The following is an 18,302-nucleotide window of genomic DNA, read 5'->3' as shown; positions in this document are numbered from 1 at the left end:
CTGTTAAGAATTCAAATATTTAACACACATCTATGTGGCAAAAAACTGGATAGAAGGATAATGCTTGGTGACATTTCCTAATGATTATAAAAATACTCATTAATTTCTTTCTTTATCTATGCAAGAAGCCCTTGTTGAGTGAAATGTGAAGTCTAGTCTCATTGCTAAGGGGTGGAGGTTAGGAGGATGACAGAATAAATAAGACACAGTTTTAGCCCTTAAGGAATTCAGAATCTAGTGGAGGAGACAGGTACCTACACAAATTATTTCACTGCAATGTGACAAATGCCATGAGAGGTTCATATATCCACCTGGCTCCTAAGGCATTGCTCAGCATGTATTTGATGGGTTGCAGACTACATAAATGATTGTTCTCAGTTCTCCACTGAGAGACTTCTCGAAATTGAGAAACCCCTCAATCCAAGAACCCAAGGGGGTAAACCAGTACTCCTTGAGTCTACATTACCCATCTGGGTAGGCAGTATTTGCCAAATGCTCTGAGGATGGACCATCTATTTAGTAATTTGTGTAGTTGAGTTTTCCATTTTAAACTGACTATAATGAGCATTGATATCCAGTAGTCCATTATGCACAGATGTGGACATTTGAATTAAGCCTGTGAAAACACAACTTTCATTGTCTATGAGGGCCTTCCACCGTATCCTCTATAGTCTTTCCAAAGACACATTTGATTTAGTGTTTTCTAATGTCATTTCACTTCATGTTGATTATATTAAAATATCTAAATATCCTGGTCATTCTAAAGTATGTCCATAAGGTAACTTAGACATGCTACAAATGGATTTCTGAACATCATCAAACACAGTGTTTACTTTTTAAGACATTCAAAAGTTTATTTGCATGAGCTTAGTAGTATGAGATGCAACATAATTCATGGAAATCGGCCACAAAACTTTAATAGATTATTCAAAATATTAGACATTACAGTTTAAATCTCTTTACCATTAGCTCTAATGTTGGAGTAACATTTCAGTTAATAAATAATTGTGAATATAACCATATGTTCAGTTTATTATCCCCAGTTTGTCATGAATTACAATTTTCTTGTGATGTGGGTCATAAATGTGATAAATAATTGTTTATACATTTTCATAAATTGCAAGCTTATTTAATTAATCCTAAAGAAAATCTAAAAAACACACTCCAATGGGTTACGTAAATTAAGTATATTTTTTAGCTCTTTGATTTTCAACATAAAAGGGTCACACTATAACTGCTTTTAAATTTAGTGTTCATTGCACATGTTCTATAGCATTTATTTGATGTGCATTTTCACAGGCTATGAATAGTCATTTGCAAAAGTGAGTGGCCAGGTTTTTACCTCTGAATTAAATGCCTTCCATTTGTTTTAGAGAATTATAGGTTTCAAAAGTTACAGCTATTTTGGGGCAAACTGTAAAGTACTAAAACACAAAGGTGAACTTAAAATTTGAGGTAAAGAATATGAGTTTGTTATATTACACTTTCCAGATAGTAATTTCATCTTCATAATAATTATCCCATCATGAACGTGTTAGGAAAGACAAAATTACTTTCAGGTATAAAATGTTTTGAATTTGTGTGTTCTATAGTGCTTATGATCAGAATTTATATTGGCTTTTGTATTGTTTGATAAGGTTGTCTATCCAGCTCAGACTGTCACCTTCAGCTGTCACAAAGGCAATTTCTCTGTCAGACATTCATAACATGTGGGGAAGGTGTCAACTTGTTCAACAAAGGATCTTGCCAGGATTAATTTTAGCATTTGAATTTGCTACTCTACATTGGGATATTCTTGTCATTACGTAGTTTAAACCGATACATGTGTTGCCTGGTTTCATGGCCTGAAAGAGCAGGCTTTGCTAATAAACCAGATAGCTCAATTGCATGGTGCATGTCTTCCAAATATTTTTCATCTCCTTGTAAAATCTTCAACCTGAGCAAGCAGCTCTAACCAGCACTTATGAGTTGCATTAAGAAAAGTCTCAGATGATAAAAGAAGTCTAAGAATTGACGAAATGCGTCAAATGGCAGAAACAAACTGTAAGAATCTTAAATTTAGGCAACCATTTAGGTTCCACAAAAAACTTGCAGTGTAAAAGGGAGGGCTCTGTGAAGAACATGTCATCTTCAACTATAGAAACATACATTCGAATTCTGGGCTCCAGGTTGAAAAAAAAAGTGACTCTTTTTCTTTTGTAATCTTATGACAAACTGTGTACATTTTCAGTGTTGGGATCACCTCACAATTTGGGGGCGCTTGTTGTACTCTTCCTTAGGGAAGAGACAGTTGGCATAGTTTCATGACTGGGTATAATTCATTTATGTCTTCCCAGTTTTTTCTCTCTGATCTCTTCTCTGTGTATCTGTCAGCAGCAGTCTCCTGGGAGTAGCACTATGCACTTCATTAATAAGAAGGGATTAAAGGAAAAAGCCCTAGTCTCCTAATACACTTGGATAATTTGGTGCCATCCACGAGGCAATAGACCCCTGCTGCATAGATGTCATTAGAAAGGTACAATTTCATTACTTTTTACTGGCAGAGCCTTGAGTGAAATACAAAATATGTTGTCTCATATGCTGGGAAAAATAGCACAGACGCTTTCATTCACTTCATGCTCCTAAACATAGCAGAATGCAAAAAATATATTTGACGGTTTTCACATTTATGTTGACTTCCTTTAGTACTCCTTGAAATTATGCTTTTTATTAAATATTGAGCAAAATGAAAATTAAAAGAAAATTATTTATATTCTTAAATCCCAAATGTGATTTCTGTATTTTTATTAGCGAACGCACTTGTTTCAAATACCTACTAGGTGCCAGACATTTCTGTTAGAAAACAAATTACAAAATCATCATTCACTATCTTTTTTTTAACCCTAATTTAGGGAGTGAGTGGAAAAGTGAATGCATGTAAAGTAAACTGTATGGCAGAATAAAAATGATTATAAGCCAGTATACTGTAAGCATATTCAAAAAATCTGCTTACCTCTTCCTTGTTAGCCAGACTTATTTTCAAACTGACATGTTTGCCTATGGTTGATATTAGGTTGTTGAATCCCACAAGGCCAACTGCAGTTTGAATCCCTTTAGACTGAACCACCTTTGATTTTAAGCCTTTAAGTGGTATATCATGCAAACATTTGAATAGATGGGTACAGTCTATCCTTAGGAGATCTGCACCCAAGTTTCTGTAGGTGCTGTCTTAGCCAGAAAGTAACTTGTGTCACTGGTGTGTGTGTGTGCGTGTGTGTGTGGTGTGTGTGTGTGTGTGTGTGTGTGTATAGTATGGCCACACCACTAAGAAAGGGGTCTGGGATTTTGGCACCTGTGGTGAAATATGCCACTGGCACTCCCAGGCATGATACTGGTGTGCCGACTTTCTGGGAACTTCGCACATCACTGTCTCCTAGCACCGAAGAGAATCAGGTTTAATAGTGGTCCATTATCTCACTGCCACAGACGCACAACTACCATTAACACTAGAAAGTGACACACAGTTGGAACTGTGTTTGGGAAAAGAAAGCCCTTGATTATCAGCCATTTACAAGCCAGTTCTTGCAGGGATTGGTTTTGCTTTACTACCAGTAGCTTTTGTTCAGTGAAACTGACATTTGCAGCTCTTCCACTAATCAAGTCTAGACTAGACAATAAAGATGATAGAAACTGGGGTTTCCAGAGAGCGTTCTACTGACAAAAGACAACGCAATATGGGAAAAACAAATTATTTAGACAAGTAAATGAGTCAGTAACAAAAATACTTTACAAATGTGTTATGTACAATCTCTCTACAAATAAAAGATTGGTCAGCTGTTAGCTTTGAATATCAAGTATTCCAATGTTCTCACCTTTTTATTCTGCAACTATGCCATACCTTGTTTGTCAAGCATTTCGATTCACTCAGAATCATTGCACTTGCAGTGAAGATGATCAACCAGTGTCACGAAAACTGAGAGAGCAGCAGAGATGGGAACTCATCAGGACCAACCAACACCTTCCAGAGTGAGTGGAGCTTAAAATCAATGCAAAGTCAGGACTCCACTAGGTAAGTTCTTCTTATCAAAATATGTCTCAGCTAATGTTTACACATAGATAACTGAAGTTACAAACAAGCAAATCCCCAGTTTTGCCAATATGTTAAAAAAAATAAGCAAAGTGGTTAAGTGGTTAAAAGCTTAGCTTGTTAACCTTATGTGGTGCATTTGAGGATGTGCACTGAAAACAGATTAACCATTTGATTCCAGTATACAGATTTCCTTTTTCCTTGTGATTTTTGTATGGTGGTTACTTCTTTCCCATGCTCATGAGATTTTTGAGTCTCCTTGCCCTGAATCTCAATAAGTGTCCTCTTGAGATATAACATGACTTATAAATGTATTATTAGGTGGAACTAATAGATATACAGGGTTTCAGAATAATCTTTTCAAATTTCTGGGTTTTAGTCCCATATTACCTTGGATGTTGAGGAAGAGGAAGAAATATTGCAAATTGGAGTTAGGGTTGAAAGTTGGGTGTGACAATATAAATGAAAATAACCCTTGTTAATATTCTTTTGCCGAGGTATTTATAAAGAAGGGATTGCCTATGAAAGAAGTTGTTATATTTCTTCTCATGAATGTGCATGCCTCTGTCACGTATTGTGTTTTGCCATTATGAAACTCAAATTTAATGGGATAAATATTCAAGTGACAATTGGTCTACCAGTTTCTCGAGAGAGGAGGAAAAAGCTGAGAGGTGTGTCTGTAAGTTCTAAGTCTTGATCAAATCTTGACACACATTTAAAAATGGTTATTAATGAAAGGTAACTAGATAAACTAGATATATACTTGTTTTAGGGATACTTTATAAAGATTTCTCTTTTAGGTTTAAAATTCACAATAGGCTTCTTCCTTTCCTCCATGGTAAATAATGAAATACTTCTTGTTTAGACTGAGTAATATGACATGAATACAACCTGTACGTGTCTAATTCATAACAAATCTGTTTCCTTAATGGGTGGGAGGAAATCTGAGGACAGTTCTAAGGGGTCTCGTCTGCTCTCAGTGCTATCTTCTAGTCATACTGAAGACAACACCTCTCCCGATGAGTCTTTCCCCTTCTTTTCCTCTCCCCGGTCAATGTCAATTACATGTACCACTCCAGGTTTTAGAATCAGGTCATCAGTCTCTACCTGACTCCTGTTGTCCTCTACCTCCATGTAGCTCCCTTTCGTTTGCTGAGCAGCTTTGCTGAAAGCTTCTTTAAAACGACGCTTGAGTTCAACATCTGGACAGAAGACATACTCATAAAGGCCACCTGCAAGAACAGCTCCTATGATTGGTCCAACCCAATAAATCTGGGGGAAAGATGGAAGAGGATGGCGTGTAAGTAGAGAAAATCTATGCCATTGAAAACTCATGAATATAGAATGTGGCTGAGTTAAATCAAAAGAGTAATTGTATCATATGTTAAAAAAGAAGGGAATTGGGGAACCAGCAGTTAGCGTAATGGCTATGTCGCTGGACTCCCACGTAGTCAACTGCGGTTCGCGTCCTGGACCCAGTGGCTTAAAACTCACGCCGGGCGCGTGTGTGCCCAAGATCCTGAGAGGAGAATGGAGGAGAAGGAATTGCGGTGTGACCATCCATCCTGGGGGGTGATTTCTCGCTTTCTGTCTCTCTCTCTCTGTCTGTCTGGTGAGCACACTTGCCCTATAGCGGAAACCTCTCAAAAAAAAAAAAAAAAAAAAAGAAGGGAATTGGAAAGGAAATAAGAAAATACATTAAATCCACATTGGAGATCTAAACATTATTAAATAACATTTGACTGAAGAAAGAACTGTTTTTTTCTCTTTTCCTCCTTTCATGCTTTCATTTCCTGATAAACCTTAAGCTAAAGGTAGCACCTCAGGCAAATCCAATAGTTCAGAGGTTAAGGGAGTTGGATCCCACAAGGCCAACTGTTTGAATCCCAACTCCCATGTCTTGAAAATATACTAGGTAATTGTGTGTGCCCAAGATCCAGACAGGATGGAGGAAAAGGGATTGCTGTATGACCACGCTCTAGCAGAGGGTACTCTCTTCCTCTCTCTCTCTGATAAGTGCACATACCCTCTGGCAATTAAAAAACAAAAGGAAATATAGCTCCTCTTTCTTAGTACTGCAAATTAAGCAGACATCAGGAATTCTTCAACTATTGGGTCATCAGAAAAGTCATGATGTAGTTTTTCAAGTTTTTCTATGCAAAAATGTGTCATGACTTTTCTCTCTTTTTTCTTTTTTCTCTTTTTTTTGGAGAGGTTGGCGCGTGCACTTGCCAGACAGAGACATAGAGACAGAAAGCGAGAAATCACCCCCCGGGGGAATGGTCACACCACAATCCCTTCTCCTCCATTCTCCTCTTGGGACCTTGGACCCGCATGCACACGCGCCCGGCGTGAGTTTTAAGCCACCAGGTCCGGGACACGAACCGCGGTCGACTACATGGGAGTCCAGTGACATAGCCATTACGCTAACTGCTGGTTCCCTGTCATGACTTTTCTGATGACCCAGTAAAATTAAAAAAAAGACAAAACTTGTAGAAAGTGTTTCTCTTATTTTCTTAATATTGCCATCTTTCACTGTTTTTTTTTCTGAATATTCATGACCTTATTGCAGTTTTATTATTTGGAGGCTTAATTATTCAGCGTGGCCTGGTAAATGGAATCCCAGTTCCAACGCTTAGCAATTTTGATTGCTTCTACAAGTTATTTAACTTCCTAAGCATTTACTTTCCCTAAGCAAAGCAGGGATTGCAATAATATACACCATATGTAGTGTAAGAATTAAATAATATAAAGTACTTCGTATTTCCCAGTCATAGTAACCTGCTCCATTCCATGCTTCATAAACAATTTAAATGGCAATGCATATAAATGAAGTTTCATTTAAAAAATGATTAGGAATGACCTGTGTACTAGATTTTAGTAATATAATTCAATTTAACTAATAAAAAGAATACTATCATGACAAATCCGAAATACTACAATGGTTCTGCAGAGTCCACAGAAAATATATACAACAAAAAATATATGCATAGATTTCAGAATCTTCTTGTAACAAAATAAACTCATACTTTAATTTCATTTTTTCATGAACTTTTTGAGGTCCTTCGTATGTAGTAACTGGTTGGTCATAAGTTATTGTTTTCCCTATGTCGCATGCCTTTATTTTTTAAAATTTGGTGGTTTGTTTTAATTGGAAACCCCATGGTTTGTTCACTACTTTCATTGCAGAGAGCTTCATTTATGTGGTTCTTATGGTGGTGTCTTGGTGAAAACACCTGTTCTGAGTTTTATGGATGATGGCCAGTTAAGGAGTAGCAATTCCATAGAATTTCAATAAATGGAAGCTTTTTATTATATCACCTATACATCTAGAATAAGTTTTGATTTTGATTGAATTATAACATTGTTTAGAGAAAGTATATGCTATTGAATATTAGACATTCAACAAACTTACTTGAGCAACAGAAACTCTGATTATTGAATACTCTTTCTGAGCTAGCTATGTTGTTTAATTTGCTCCTAACAATATCTTTTGAGAGAGAAATTATTATTGCCCCTATTTCCAGGATAAGAAAACTGACACTCTGAGAGAGAAAGAAGCTTGCTTAAGATTTCATGTTTAGCAAGTGGTTGAGCAAGTGGTTGAGATTTGACTTCAAATCTCTCTTGAATCATTATACTGTTTTTCACTGTACTATGCTTCTCTCATTTGGAAAAAAAAAAAAAGAAGATGAATGCTTCTTGCTTATAATACCCTCTGGAAATGAATTTCACTTAGCATCCTCACTGTAAAATCTAAAAAAAATCCAAACTTAAACTGCCACTGAACACACATCCTTAACAAGGAAACTGTTGGTAAAGTGGAAGTCCGATTTCCTTATCTTGAACATGAAAGAAACCAAATGAGAGTTTATCTTCTCTATGCCCTTTCAAAGGAGAAATGAGAGCCCTCCTCTCCTCTAAATGTCTCTGTTTTTGTTATTTTAGTAAGATATCATTAGATATGTACTATTCCACAGGCTATAAATCCCCACAAGGGAGAACAGGGACTGCTAAATAATTACTGTACTATCCCTTCCCTAGAACACCTAAGAAGAAGACATCTAGCTACAAGTTCTCAAAAAGAAACAAATCTGTGTCAATTGCCATTCCAAAATGATGTCATTTGTATTTTATAATAACTTTTAAAATTTATAAAGGTAAAGAATTTTTATTGCTAAAATACATGAAAACAAAAAATCAAAATGTCATTACATAATACAAAAAGTCACGATGATGCTTTGCGGTTATTTCTAGTCTATCTACAATTACACTTTAAAGTATCAACTTCACATTTTTTGCTATAGGAGGCGTGCGCTTGCCAGAGAGGTAGAAAGAGAAACAGAGAGACCCAAAGAAACAAAAGCGAGAAATCACCCTCCAAGGGTGATGGCTGTGTTGCAACAACTTCTCCTCCATTCTCCTCTCAGGATTTTGGGCACACATGCACACGCTCCTGGAGGGAGTTTCAAACCAATGGGTCTGCCACTTGAACTGCGGTCAGCCATGTGAGAGTCCAGCACCTTAACCATTTTGCCACTTGCTGGTCCCAATGGACACACATTTTTAGTAGGGTTAAGTTTGCTATAAAATAACAAGAGAAACTATTTGATTCAATCAATAAAGTAATTTTTCTGCTATATAAATTTTAACTAGTTTACTAGAACTGTCACATAATTAATAAATAACATATTTTATTCACATTTTCAAGTCTTCATAAATTAGATTAAAAGTTGCTAATTACTCAGGGCTGGCAGGTGGCGTGGTGGGTTAAGGCAGCTGGACTCCTACGTGGCTGACCATGCTTCGTGTCCTGGACCTGACAGCTTGCTTTCTCACTTTCCTTCTCTCTCATTGTCTCTTTCTGGTTAACTTCAAATAATAAAAAAAAATAATGAAAATGAAATAAATTTTTTAAAAAGTTGTTAATTACTGAATAATTTGAGTTAAATAAGTCAAACTAAAAAGTTGTACTTTAAAAAATATTGCTAAAGGGTGTGAGTACTCACCAAAGACAGAGAGAGAGAGAGAGAGAGAGAGAGAGAGAGAAGAGAGGGAAAGGACCCCCACCATGGGGGATGGCCACACTTCAATCTCTCTTCTCCATTTTCCTCTTGGATATTGGACACACATGCACATGTGCCTGGCATGATTTTCAAGCTGCAAGTATTCAGGACCTGTACCATGCAGTTGTCCATGTGGGATTCAGCACCTTAACTTCATGCCAACTGCTGGCCTTGGTGTGTTAGAATTGAATGCATATAGTAGTTGTGCGATTTCTTCTTTTTTTTTGTTATAGGGCATGTGTGCTCATTGGAGAGACAGAGAGAGACAGAGAGATGGAAAAGAGACAGAGAGATGGAAAGCGAGAAATTGTCTGCTAGGGGTGATGGCCACAACACAGTCCCTTCTCCTTCAGTCTCTTTTGGGATTTGGGGCATGCATGCATACACACCAGATTTAAGTTTAAGCCACTGGGCCCAGGACTTGAACCACAGTCAACTACATGAGAGTCCAGTGACATAATCATTATGCCATCTGTTGGTCCCATGATTTCTTCTTGTTTGCAGTGTGCACCATAGTTGATGGTGTTACTGGGTCAATAATCATTGCAAGCACAAGATTAAAGCACTAGTGACATATTCTATAATATTCATGACTTAAAAAATTGAAAAATAATATTCACAAAGCATAAATGACAATAAAAGCCCAATTTTAAGTTGGCTTATATGGGTCCATGTTTTTACTGGTTATTGTAAGTTAGTGTGTGAGTGGTCTCAACCACTGCATTACCCATTTAAATGATTTAAATTCTTTTGTTGTAAAAATCAATTAAAAGAAAATTGATTGTGACATTTAAAAATGGATACTCCTAGTCTCTGGAAGCAATGCTATCATATTAATAAATCAGTTAACCTTAAGACTGAAAAGTATACTTTTTCTGAGAGTCATTTATTTTTTCAGCTATAGTTATGGTGATAATAGTGGAAACATTTGCATCACTTATTCTGTACTATCTGTAGTTCAAATGCTTCTGACTCACATACTATTAATTGGACTTATATATTTGTTTTAAAAAAAAAGGTAAATACTTTTGCTATGGACAGTTGCTTTCAAGTATTTTTCTTTCTTCTTCCTCTTTTGTTTTTTGCAAGTATATTTCTTCTTATCATTATGAAGACTTTACTTTCAATTATTTAAACACCAAATCCACTATGCCATCCTAATTATCCTAATTGTAATTCATTCCACACAGGCAACCACCATGTACAGTTTACCAAATACATGCCCAGAGGAGGGCAAAAACCCCAAAATAACACACACACACACACACACACAAACACACAAAAAAACTATCACTAAAGGTTCAGAAAGATATAAGATGTTTTGCAGTAGAATTGTGCTAGTCTTTGCCTAGTCTTTATGAAAGTTTTAATAAAGTGGGAGTTTAAGTTTTCAGGAAATGTAAGAGAAACTCTTGAGCAATATAGTGAGAAAACAACAAGAAAAGAGTCCCCAAGGTCATTTTCCCTAACTATGGGAAGTTAGGAACTACCCATGATGGTTACCCAATGGTTTTCCCAGTTTCCCATGATAACTGCTGGTCCAAAGGATCGGGCAGGATTCATGCTGGCACCAGTATAATTGATCTATAGGAAGACAAAAGGAAACAAATTCAGATATTGCTGAGACAGGCCTATTGATGGATATCATACGTTGCAAATGACAGTCATTTGTCAGGTCAGTTAGATAGAAGAACCTCAAGATGCTAGCAGCTGTATCAGCATTCTCATCACATAGTTGGCATAGTTCTCATCACATCTCACCTAAAATGAAAGACGCGGCTAAATACTGAAGAGCTACAGTTGCAAAACACAACTTCAGGCCACTTCTAGGGTGAGAATAAATGAGATGGATCAATTATTTAAATGAACTTGGAAACTTACTGCAAATAGATGTCCAATTGCAACAGAAAATCCAATTGCTAAAGCTATTGAACCAGTGACATCAGTCCGTTTGGAATCACAGCTGGCAAAAATAGTAAACACCAACTGAAATGTAATTATCAACTCCACCAGGAGACCATGACCAGCGGTAAGATTTCCATGAACCTAGTGAAAGAAAAATATTCCATTGGAATCGAAGCAAGAGTACATTTTCTATGAGACCACATCATCGCAAAAGGCATATTTTGTGCCCATAAAAAGTAGAGATTAATTTGAGTCTTCTACTGGATCTCCAACTGAGACTTCCCTTCCCGCTCCCTCAAAAAAGGACTGGATTTATACTCATTTTGTGCTGTCACACGTAATTACTTTTACAATGACCAAGCGGGATTGTGCTGATTGTCCTTTTCTACAAAGGAAGCAAAATGTGCCACTGCTGCACTTAACTTATTAAAGAGTTTCTTGAGAGCCTTGTAATTTTATAAGACAATGATTAAATCCATTAATTAGGTTTAAATTAATTCCTATATATTTCAGTTAAAATTTAAAGCATGTGTGGTTTTTTTTTTCTTTTCTTTTTTTTCTTTCTTTCTTTTTTTTTTTTTAAATCAACCCTGGAGCTGAGCTAACAAGTGATAGGCTTAATCGACTAAGAATGCTAAGATCAAACGTCAATTTATTTTTTAAAGTGTAACCCTTTATGTAGATCATTATAACTCTCATGAATATAAGAAAAAAACATGATTTCTTTTGCTAGTGAAAATAAAAATAACTACATTCAAAATACTTTACATTAACTATATACTCAGTATTATAATTTGGATAGGGAGGAGACAGGGGAAAAAAACATTATTTTTTTCAGCCACCTAGACTTAGTTATTTCCAAGTCACTCAAGAGTAAACAATGATTTCTGATGGATACATTTAAAGTTGATAGAATTAGCCTTCACTCTATCAGGAAGCATCAAAAATTCCCTGGGAATAAATGAGCAATTTGAGGGAGGTCTCTCATGCCACCAGAGTGTCTGCAAGAAGCCTAGAGTCCTAGTTTGAAAATAATAAATAAGAGACCATGTTGCCAGCAAATTTGGGATCATCTAAACTGAGCCTAACTGGCTTTTCACCAAAATGAAAAAATAAATAAAATAAAAAAAATTAAGATGAGGGGCCGGCAGGTGGCATGGTGGTTAAGGGCACTGGAATTCCACATGGCTGACTGCAGTTTGAGTCCTGGACCTGGTGACTTGCTTTCTCACTTCCTCTCTCTCTCTCTGGTGAGTGTATGTACTCTATAGCAAATTTTAGACTAATAATAATAATAAAGAAAATTAAAATTTTTTTAAAAAAAGCACATTACAAGGTGCTACGGGGGAGTCCAGCGACATAGCCATTACGCTAACTCCTGGTCCCAAATAAAATAGTTCTTATAAAAAAGAAGTCCTATTCCAGTGCCAGCAGGTGACATGGTGGTTAAGGGCACTGGACTCCCACATGGCTGACCATGGTTCAAGTCCTAGACCTGACAGCTTGCTTTCTCACTTTTCTTCTCTTTCTCCCTCTCTCTCTGTCCCTCTCTAGCCAAATTAAAATAAATAAAGTTAAACAAAATAATTCCTTTCAATAAAAAGAAAAGAAATAAAGATGATACCATGGTAACTCCCAAGCCTCCCACCACACTGGCAGGTGTGACCAGGTAGAGGATTCCGGCTCCAATGATGGCGCCCAGGCACTGGGCTGCGATGTAGAAGACAGACTTGGCGATGCTGATCTTCCTGGTGCACACCATGGCCACAGTCACAGCAGGATTGATGTGGCCTCCACTGATGTGACCAAAGCACTGCACCATGGTGGCAATGCTGAGTCCAAAGCAAAGGGAGATGAGAACCATGTCGACAGGTAAGGGCTTTTCCGTTCCACCCCAGTTGATGGTGGATCCCAGACTGAGAAGAACAAAAATTAGCATGGCCAGAAATTCCGCTGTCACTGCTTTCCAAAAAGCTTGTGTCCAGACCCCTTTGAAAGCTACCATGATGTTCTCTCTTCTACACAAAGGTCCACACTTACTGAAAAAGGAAACAAATTGACATCAGAAGCCACCAAATCCACCTTTCGGTTACGAATTAGGTGACGGGGGCTAGTCCCGGAGTCTGATCGGGCACTGTGGGCAGGGCTGCTAAACATTGTTTGCACACCCAGAAAGAATGCTTTGGGAAAAATCTCCTTAATTAATAGTCAAGAGATTGTCATTCTAGCCTCTTTGGATTTAATATTCGAAGATCATCTAGTTTGACTGGGAAATTATCATAATTGTCCCTAGAAAGAAAAATGTCTAAATGAAGTTCCTTAAAAAATTAAAAATCAAATTTATTTACCTTGTACTTAATCCCCTCAAAACTAGTTTTTAAGTTTGAATGTACCTTTTTTTTTTTTTTTTTGGAGAGGTTTTTGCTATAGGGCGCGTGTGCTCGCCAGACAGACAGAGAGAAACAGAGAGACAGAAAGCGAGAAATCACCCCCACCCCAGGGGGGATGGCCACACGGCAATCCCTTCTCCTCCATTCTCCTCTCGGGATCTCGGGCATGCACGCACACATGCCCAGCATGAGTTTAAGCCACCAGGTCCGGGACGTGAACCATGGTCAACTACATGGGAGTCCAGCGACATAGCCATTATGCTAACTGCTGGTCCCAGTTTGAATGTCCTTTTTACATGTCATGTTATTTTTTCCTTTCATGGGAGAGAAACAAAAGACAGAGAGAGAGAGAGAGAGAGAGACCTCAACTGGGTGGCAGGTCCACCTGGGAACAGAGCACTGGATTGTCCTGATGGGTCTAGCATTGCTGCCCTTACCAGGGTACCACAGAGTGGCCCAGGGCTCCGTTTTAGACCGAGGCTGCCTGTGTTGCCCAGGCCAGCCTGGAGGTCAGATCCTGCTGCCTCAGCCTCCCCAGTCACAGGACAAGTTCTTGCCACTGGGCCCATATTAGGTCCAGCCCCTGGAGCACAGCATCTTAGCAGAGTGCCACGGCGCCAGATCTGCCATTTATAATTTGGACCTAAAGCAATAACAAAAGGGGTCTTCTTCAGTTTTTAACTTTACTGCTTAAAATGGCATTCTGAAGTGGATTTGTAGAACCATCCTCCTTCCTTTGTAGAGACTCTGGGTTATGATACACCGTGATGAAATGTATAAAAATAAATTAAAAAAAAAAAGGCCTTCTAGGAGGCCGAGAAGGCTGGTGACTGTTTTGAGATGGTAAATCGCTGGAGGGGACCCGAAGCTCTTGGGGGCTTGCACGGCAGTGGGACCGGCAGGGCCTGGGGTGGCCGCAGCCACAGCCAGCAGGAGGAGCCCAGGAGCTGGGCCTTTCCCGGGAGACGCTGTGTGCCGCCCAGATTTAGGCGCACAAGCCCGGACGTGTCAACCTCAGGTCGGGACAGCTCGGAGCACTCTCAGAGGGCGGAGCAGCGGCCATCGGGGCGTGCCAGGCTCCCTGGCAGCGGCCAGGTGAACAAACAGAGCAGCCTGTCAGCCCCGACTAGGGCGCCGGCCCCAGGAGCCGCCAGCACGCCGGCCAGCGCGGTGGCCTCCTGCCCGCAGGGAGTGAGGGACCTGCGGGTAGGGGTGCTTTTGGAGTTTAGGAGAGGAAGGACAGTCGCCCGACCCCCTCTCAACTCTTGACGATACAGTGGATATAGTGCACACAAAACTCTCAAAGGGATCGTGGAGGCTGGGCACGCAATTGTCGCCTCCAGGACCCTGCGCGCTCACCCGCCCACCTCCCGCAGAGCTCAGACTAGTTAGGAAAAGGGAGAATGGCCCAGGGAGCTGTGGTCCTCAGAGCTGAGGTTCTAAGGAAGGCAGTTTTACAATTTTTTCCTCTAGGGTCTTCCTGATGGCCTTCTCTTAGATGCACGTGGACCATGCACCTCTTGTGGTTGTGTGGGGGCCTGAGTGGAGGGGTGCAGGAGGGCGGTGGACTGTGAGGCGGCCCCAGGAAAGAGCCTTTCTTCCTCCAATCTATATTTCTCATATTGTCCTTGGACCTTTGGAGCTGAGAAGGGGTGGTTTGACGCTATTAGTGCCAGCTGCTCTTTCTGGCAAGAAACCGCCAGGATTCCCCTTAGAGGCAATTACCCAGTTACCCGGTTATCGAAGACTTTGCGTTGTCCTTTGCCTCTTACAATCATGAAAGCCAAGAAGCATGGAGACTATTTAATGGGGAGCCTAATCACAGAGGACTAGTCAAAGAGTTAGGTAAGAAAGTCAAGTAGCTTAAAAGATTAGAAGCACCACGGTTTCCCCTGGACTTTTGGTGGGGCCCTTATCGACCTCACATTGCTCACGGTTTCCAGGAGCCTGGGTTCTGTTCTGCATGGGCAGACAGGAAATGCTGACCCAGGAAGGGCTAGGAAAACCCTCCCTTGACCTTTAGCATCACAGCCTAGTCTTCCCTTTGATATGGTGCTTTGCTTCACAGTTGGAAAAAGAAAACTTTTTCGTGCCCAAGCCTGGGTGACAGCATAAAAGAAGGGTCAGGCTCCAGAAGGGGAATGGCCAGCCATGTCTCCAGCATCCCCTGTCCAGGTAGACTCCTCTAAGTGAATCATGTATTTATGAAAACCCCAGCTTTGGTACGCATGCCTGCTAGAGGAAGAGAATATAAAGAGACAAAACCAGCACTTGGAAAGGGGTAGGGAGAGCACCCTGAGAGAGATAGACATTAAAAATATACCCAAGGGAAGAGAAACTCAGAGAACTCACAAATGGAAAAAGAAGGTATCAGAGTCATTTCTGAACTCACCGCAGCCCAGGCTGTAGCTGAACCACAACGGGGCACAGTGCTATTACAGGTGCTATCCTCTGTGCCTGGGTTTAGTGGGGAAATGGGAGGGGACAAAGCAGAAAGCTAAGGAAGCTGGGTGGGCAGGAGACAGTCCTTTCTCAGCAGTGCAGGAGAGCCCCAGGAGAGGCGGTCCCTGAAAAGACCAGCCTCCCTGGTGACACCCCTTTGCCCCTCACTTCTCCGTGTGCATTCTCTCCGACACCTGTCTACCTCTCTAGAGACCTAATTTAAGAAATTAAGTTGCTCTTTCTGCTTCCAATTTTCATCAGCCAGAGAAATTAAACATACACACCCCCAAAACCAAACACCAAGACAAACAAAATATAAATACGCTTCTTAGGAGTGCTTTTAGCTTTTTCTTTTTTTTAAATCCACAAAAATCTGACCTCCTCCTCCCAAGGCAGAGTAACCAGCCTCAGCTGGCTGTGAACCCCCAAGTCTGCTGACAGCCTATTCATACCTCTGGCTTTGGGAGGGCTAGCCCCAGCTTGTCCAAGCCCCCGTCATTATTGTTGATGTTTTCTTACATTTCACACTTGCCCCAAATGGATAGGCACAATTTGTTTTGCTTCTTTTGCCCCAGAACAAAGGGGGCTTGTTGATGTGACCGGGCTGTACCGGACCGGACATGTTACTTTCTAGCTGAACACCCAGCCTCATCTTCTCCTGGATAGCTAAGCCCCTGGGTGAGTGAGTTTTCTGTTGAAAACTACTACAGATAGATTTACCTCCAGAGGATATTTTCCCCGTGCATTCTCAGGACTCAGATATATGGAGGAGTTTACTAAAAAGCATCCCTTTTTTTTCTGTCTTCTCTACATATATGCCCAGATCTAAAAAGAACCACCCACCTGTTCAATCCCCACCTTCTAGATTCTGCATAAAAATTCACACATATCTACAAGAAAAGGGCCAGAGTTTCTTCTTCTGGCCCTAAGCCTTATTGTCTGAAGGGAAAGAAGGACTTACCCCCACCGCCTTGCTGCGGGTCTGTCACTCATGCCTTCCCTGGCCAGAGTGCAGCTCTCATTGCCTGCCCGCAGCTCCCAGAGCGCTGGGAGTCAGATTACGGCCACTTGTCTGATTGGGTTTTTGGAGTGTAGGGGTGGAAAGATTCTGCACCATGTGGCAATCACAAAGTTATATTTGAACTTGAAATAACTTTTCTGTACCTGATCGCTACAGACACAAGGCATTTCAGGAACACAGAACATTTGCTTCCATTGTATTTCTTTAATTAGTAATCTTTGAAAATCATGATTTCTCCAAATCAAGATTTGAATTGTCCCTCCTACAGAAAATGCCGAGAATTTATCTTGTTTGGGTATGTAGTTGAAAATGGGCAACTACTAGAAAACAAATTTGTACTATCCAGCAGCTGAGATGAACTGAGATCTAGGCTTCTGCATATTTGTCTTTGAGTGTCAAAATAGCCAATGGGTTTTTTCTCTTTGAGGTTTTTTGATCTGAGATGGTGCATTATAAACGCAATATGTAACTGCAGCCCCACTTTAGCATGGGCAGTACTAGTTTGTACAGAAGGACAAGCAGGAAATATAGGGAGTAAGTCTGTTCCAGTCTACTCATCTGTTTATTAATAATTTATGGGTAAGAAGGAGCAAATATTTAAAATATAGAGTAAGAAGTAACAAATATTTAAAATGTAGAGGTTGGATCGGGAAGAGTATTGGGAACTAGAGATAAATTTAATATTTGTAAATCTTGGGACAGGAATGATAATTTGCTTGTCATAGTGCAAAATACATTCAGGGCTCCTTGCTCAAAAATATTTAAGAATTTCAGGATTACGATAGCCACGCATTAAAGTGAGGCCATTCTAAATCAGGACCATGTGGCTATATGGGTTGCATGCTTATGAAGACCTCCCTGCCCAAGGAGTTTGGTAAACTCTGGCAAATCTAAGAATTCACTATCTACATTGACATTTATTTATTTATTTTCTTTAAATAGACCTTAGGTGCATAGAATTGGGATAATCTTAAAACTCTGTCATCTCTGGTACACATATGGCCCTCTTATTTAATAAAAGTTAATTCATTAGCTATTTTGAAATTTTCATTTATTATTATTTTTCAATTTGCTATAGGGCATGTGTACTCATCAGAGAGAGACAGAGACAGAGGAAAAGTGAGGAAGCAATCTGCCAGGTATAGGACTCAAACCACAGTTGGCCATGTGGGAGTCCAAGGCCTTAACCACCACATCACCTACTGGCCCCAGTTAATGACTTTTTAATAGTGTAATGAGGATCTGTGAACACACTACTCAACCCAACAATTAGAATAGTGATAATAACTCATATCTACCTATGGACTTCTCCCTCTCCCTACTTACCATCTCATTTCAGATTGCATTATTTTTTCCTAGAATAAAACATGACAAGAAAATATAGAAGAAGGACTATCATTATACTTTTAAAT

At 39.7% G+C, this 18,302-nt stretch overlaps 1 protein-coding gene across 1 annotated transcript; it reads right to left on the bottom strand.

The window, feature by feature from the left end:
• Positions 1-950: 950 nt before the first annotated feature.
• Positions 951-16,904, bottom strand: AQP4 (aquaporin 4). The gene is made up of 5 exons (XM_006154527.3): positions 16,831-16,904; positions 12,662-13,076; positions 11,014-11,178; positions 10,636-10,716; positions 951-5,338 (listed from the first exon to the last, which is right to left on the bottom strand). Exons 1-5 carry the CDS (start codon positions 16,860-16,862, stop codon positions 5,060-5,062), a joined length of 972 nt encoding a protein of 323 aa, XP_006154589.1. The 5' UTR covers positions 16,863-16,904; the 3' UTR covers positions 951-5,059.
• Positions 16,905-18,302: the final 1,398 nt, after the last annotated feature.

The sequence above is a fragment of the Tupaia chinensis genome, unplaced genomic scaffold, assembly GCF_000334495.1.
Source record: "Tupaia chinensis unplaced genomic scaffold, TupChi_1.0 Scaffold000414_1, whole genome shotgun sequence".
Taxonomy (NCBI): Eukaryota; Metazoa; Chordata; class Mammalia; order Scandentia; family Tupaiidae; genus Tupaia; species Tupaia belangeri.
This window is presented reverse-complemented; position numbering and strand designations above follow the sequence as displayed.

Coding starts and splice junctions, on each gene's coding strand:
- AQP4 (XM_006154527.3), bottom strand. CDS start 16,862: ATGAGTGACAGACCCGCAGCAAGGCGGTGGGG. Junction 10,717..11,013: donor CAATTGGACATCTATTTGCA/GTAAGTTTCCAA, acceptor GTCTTCCTATAG/ATCAATTATACTGGTGCCAG. Junction 5,339..10,635: donor GAAACTGGGAAAACCATTGG/GTAACCATCATG, acceptor TCTTTCCCCCAG/ATTTATTGGGTTGGACCAAT.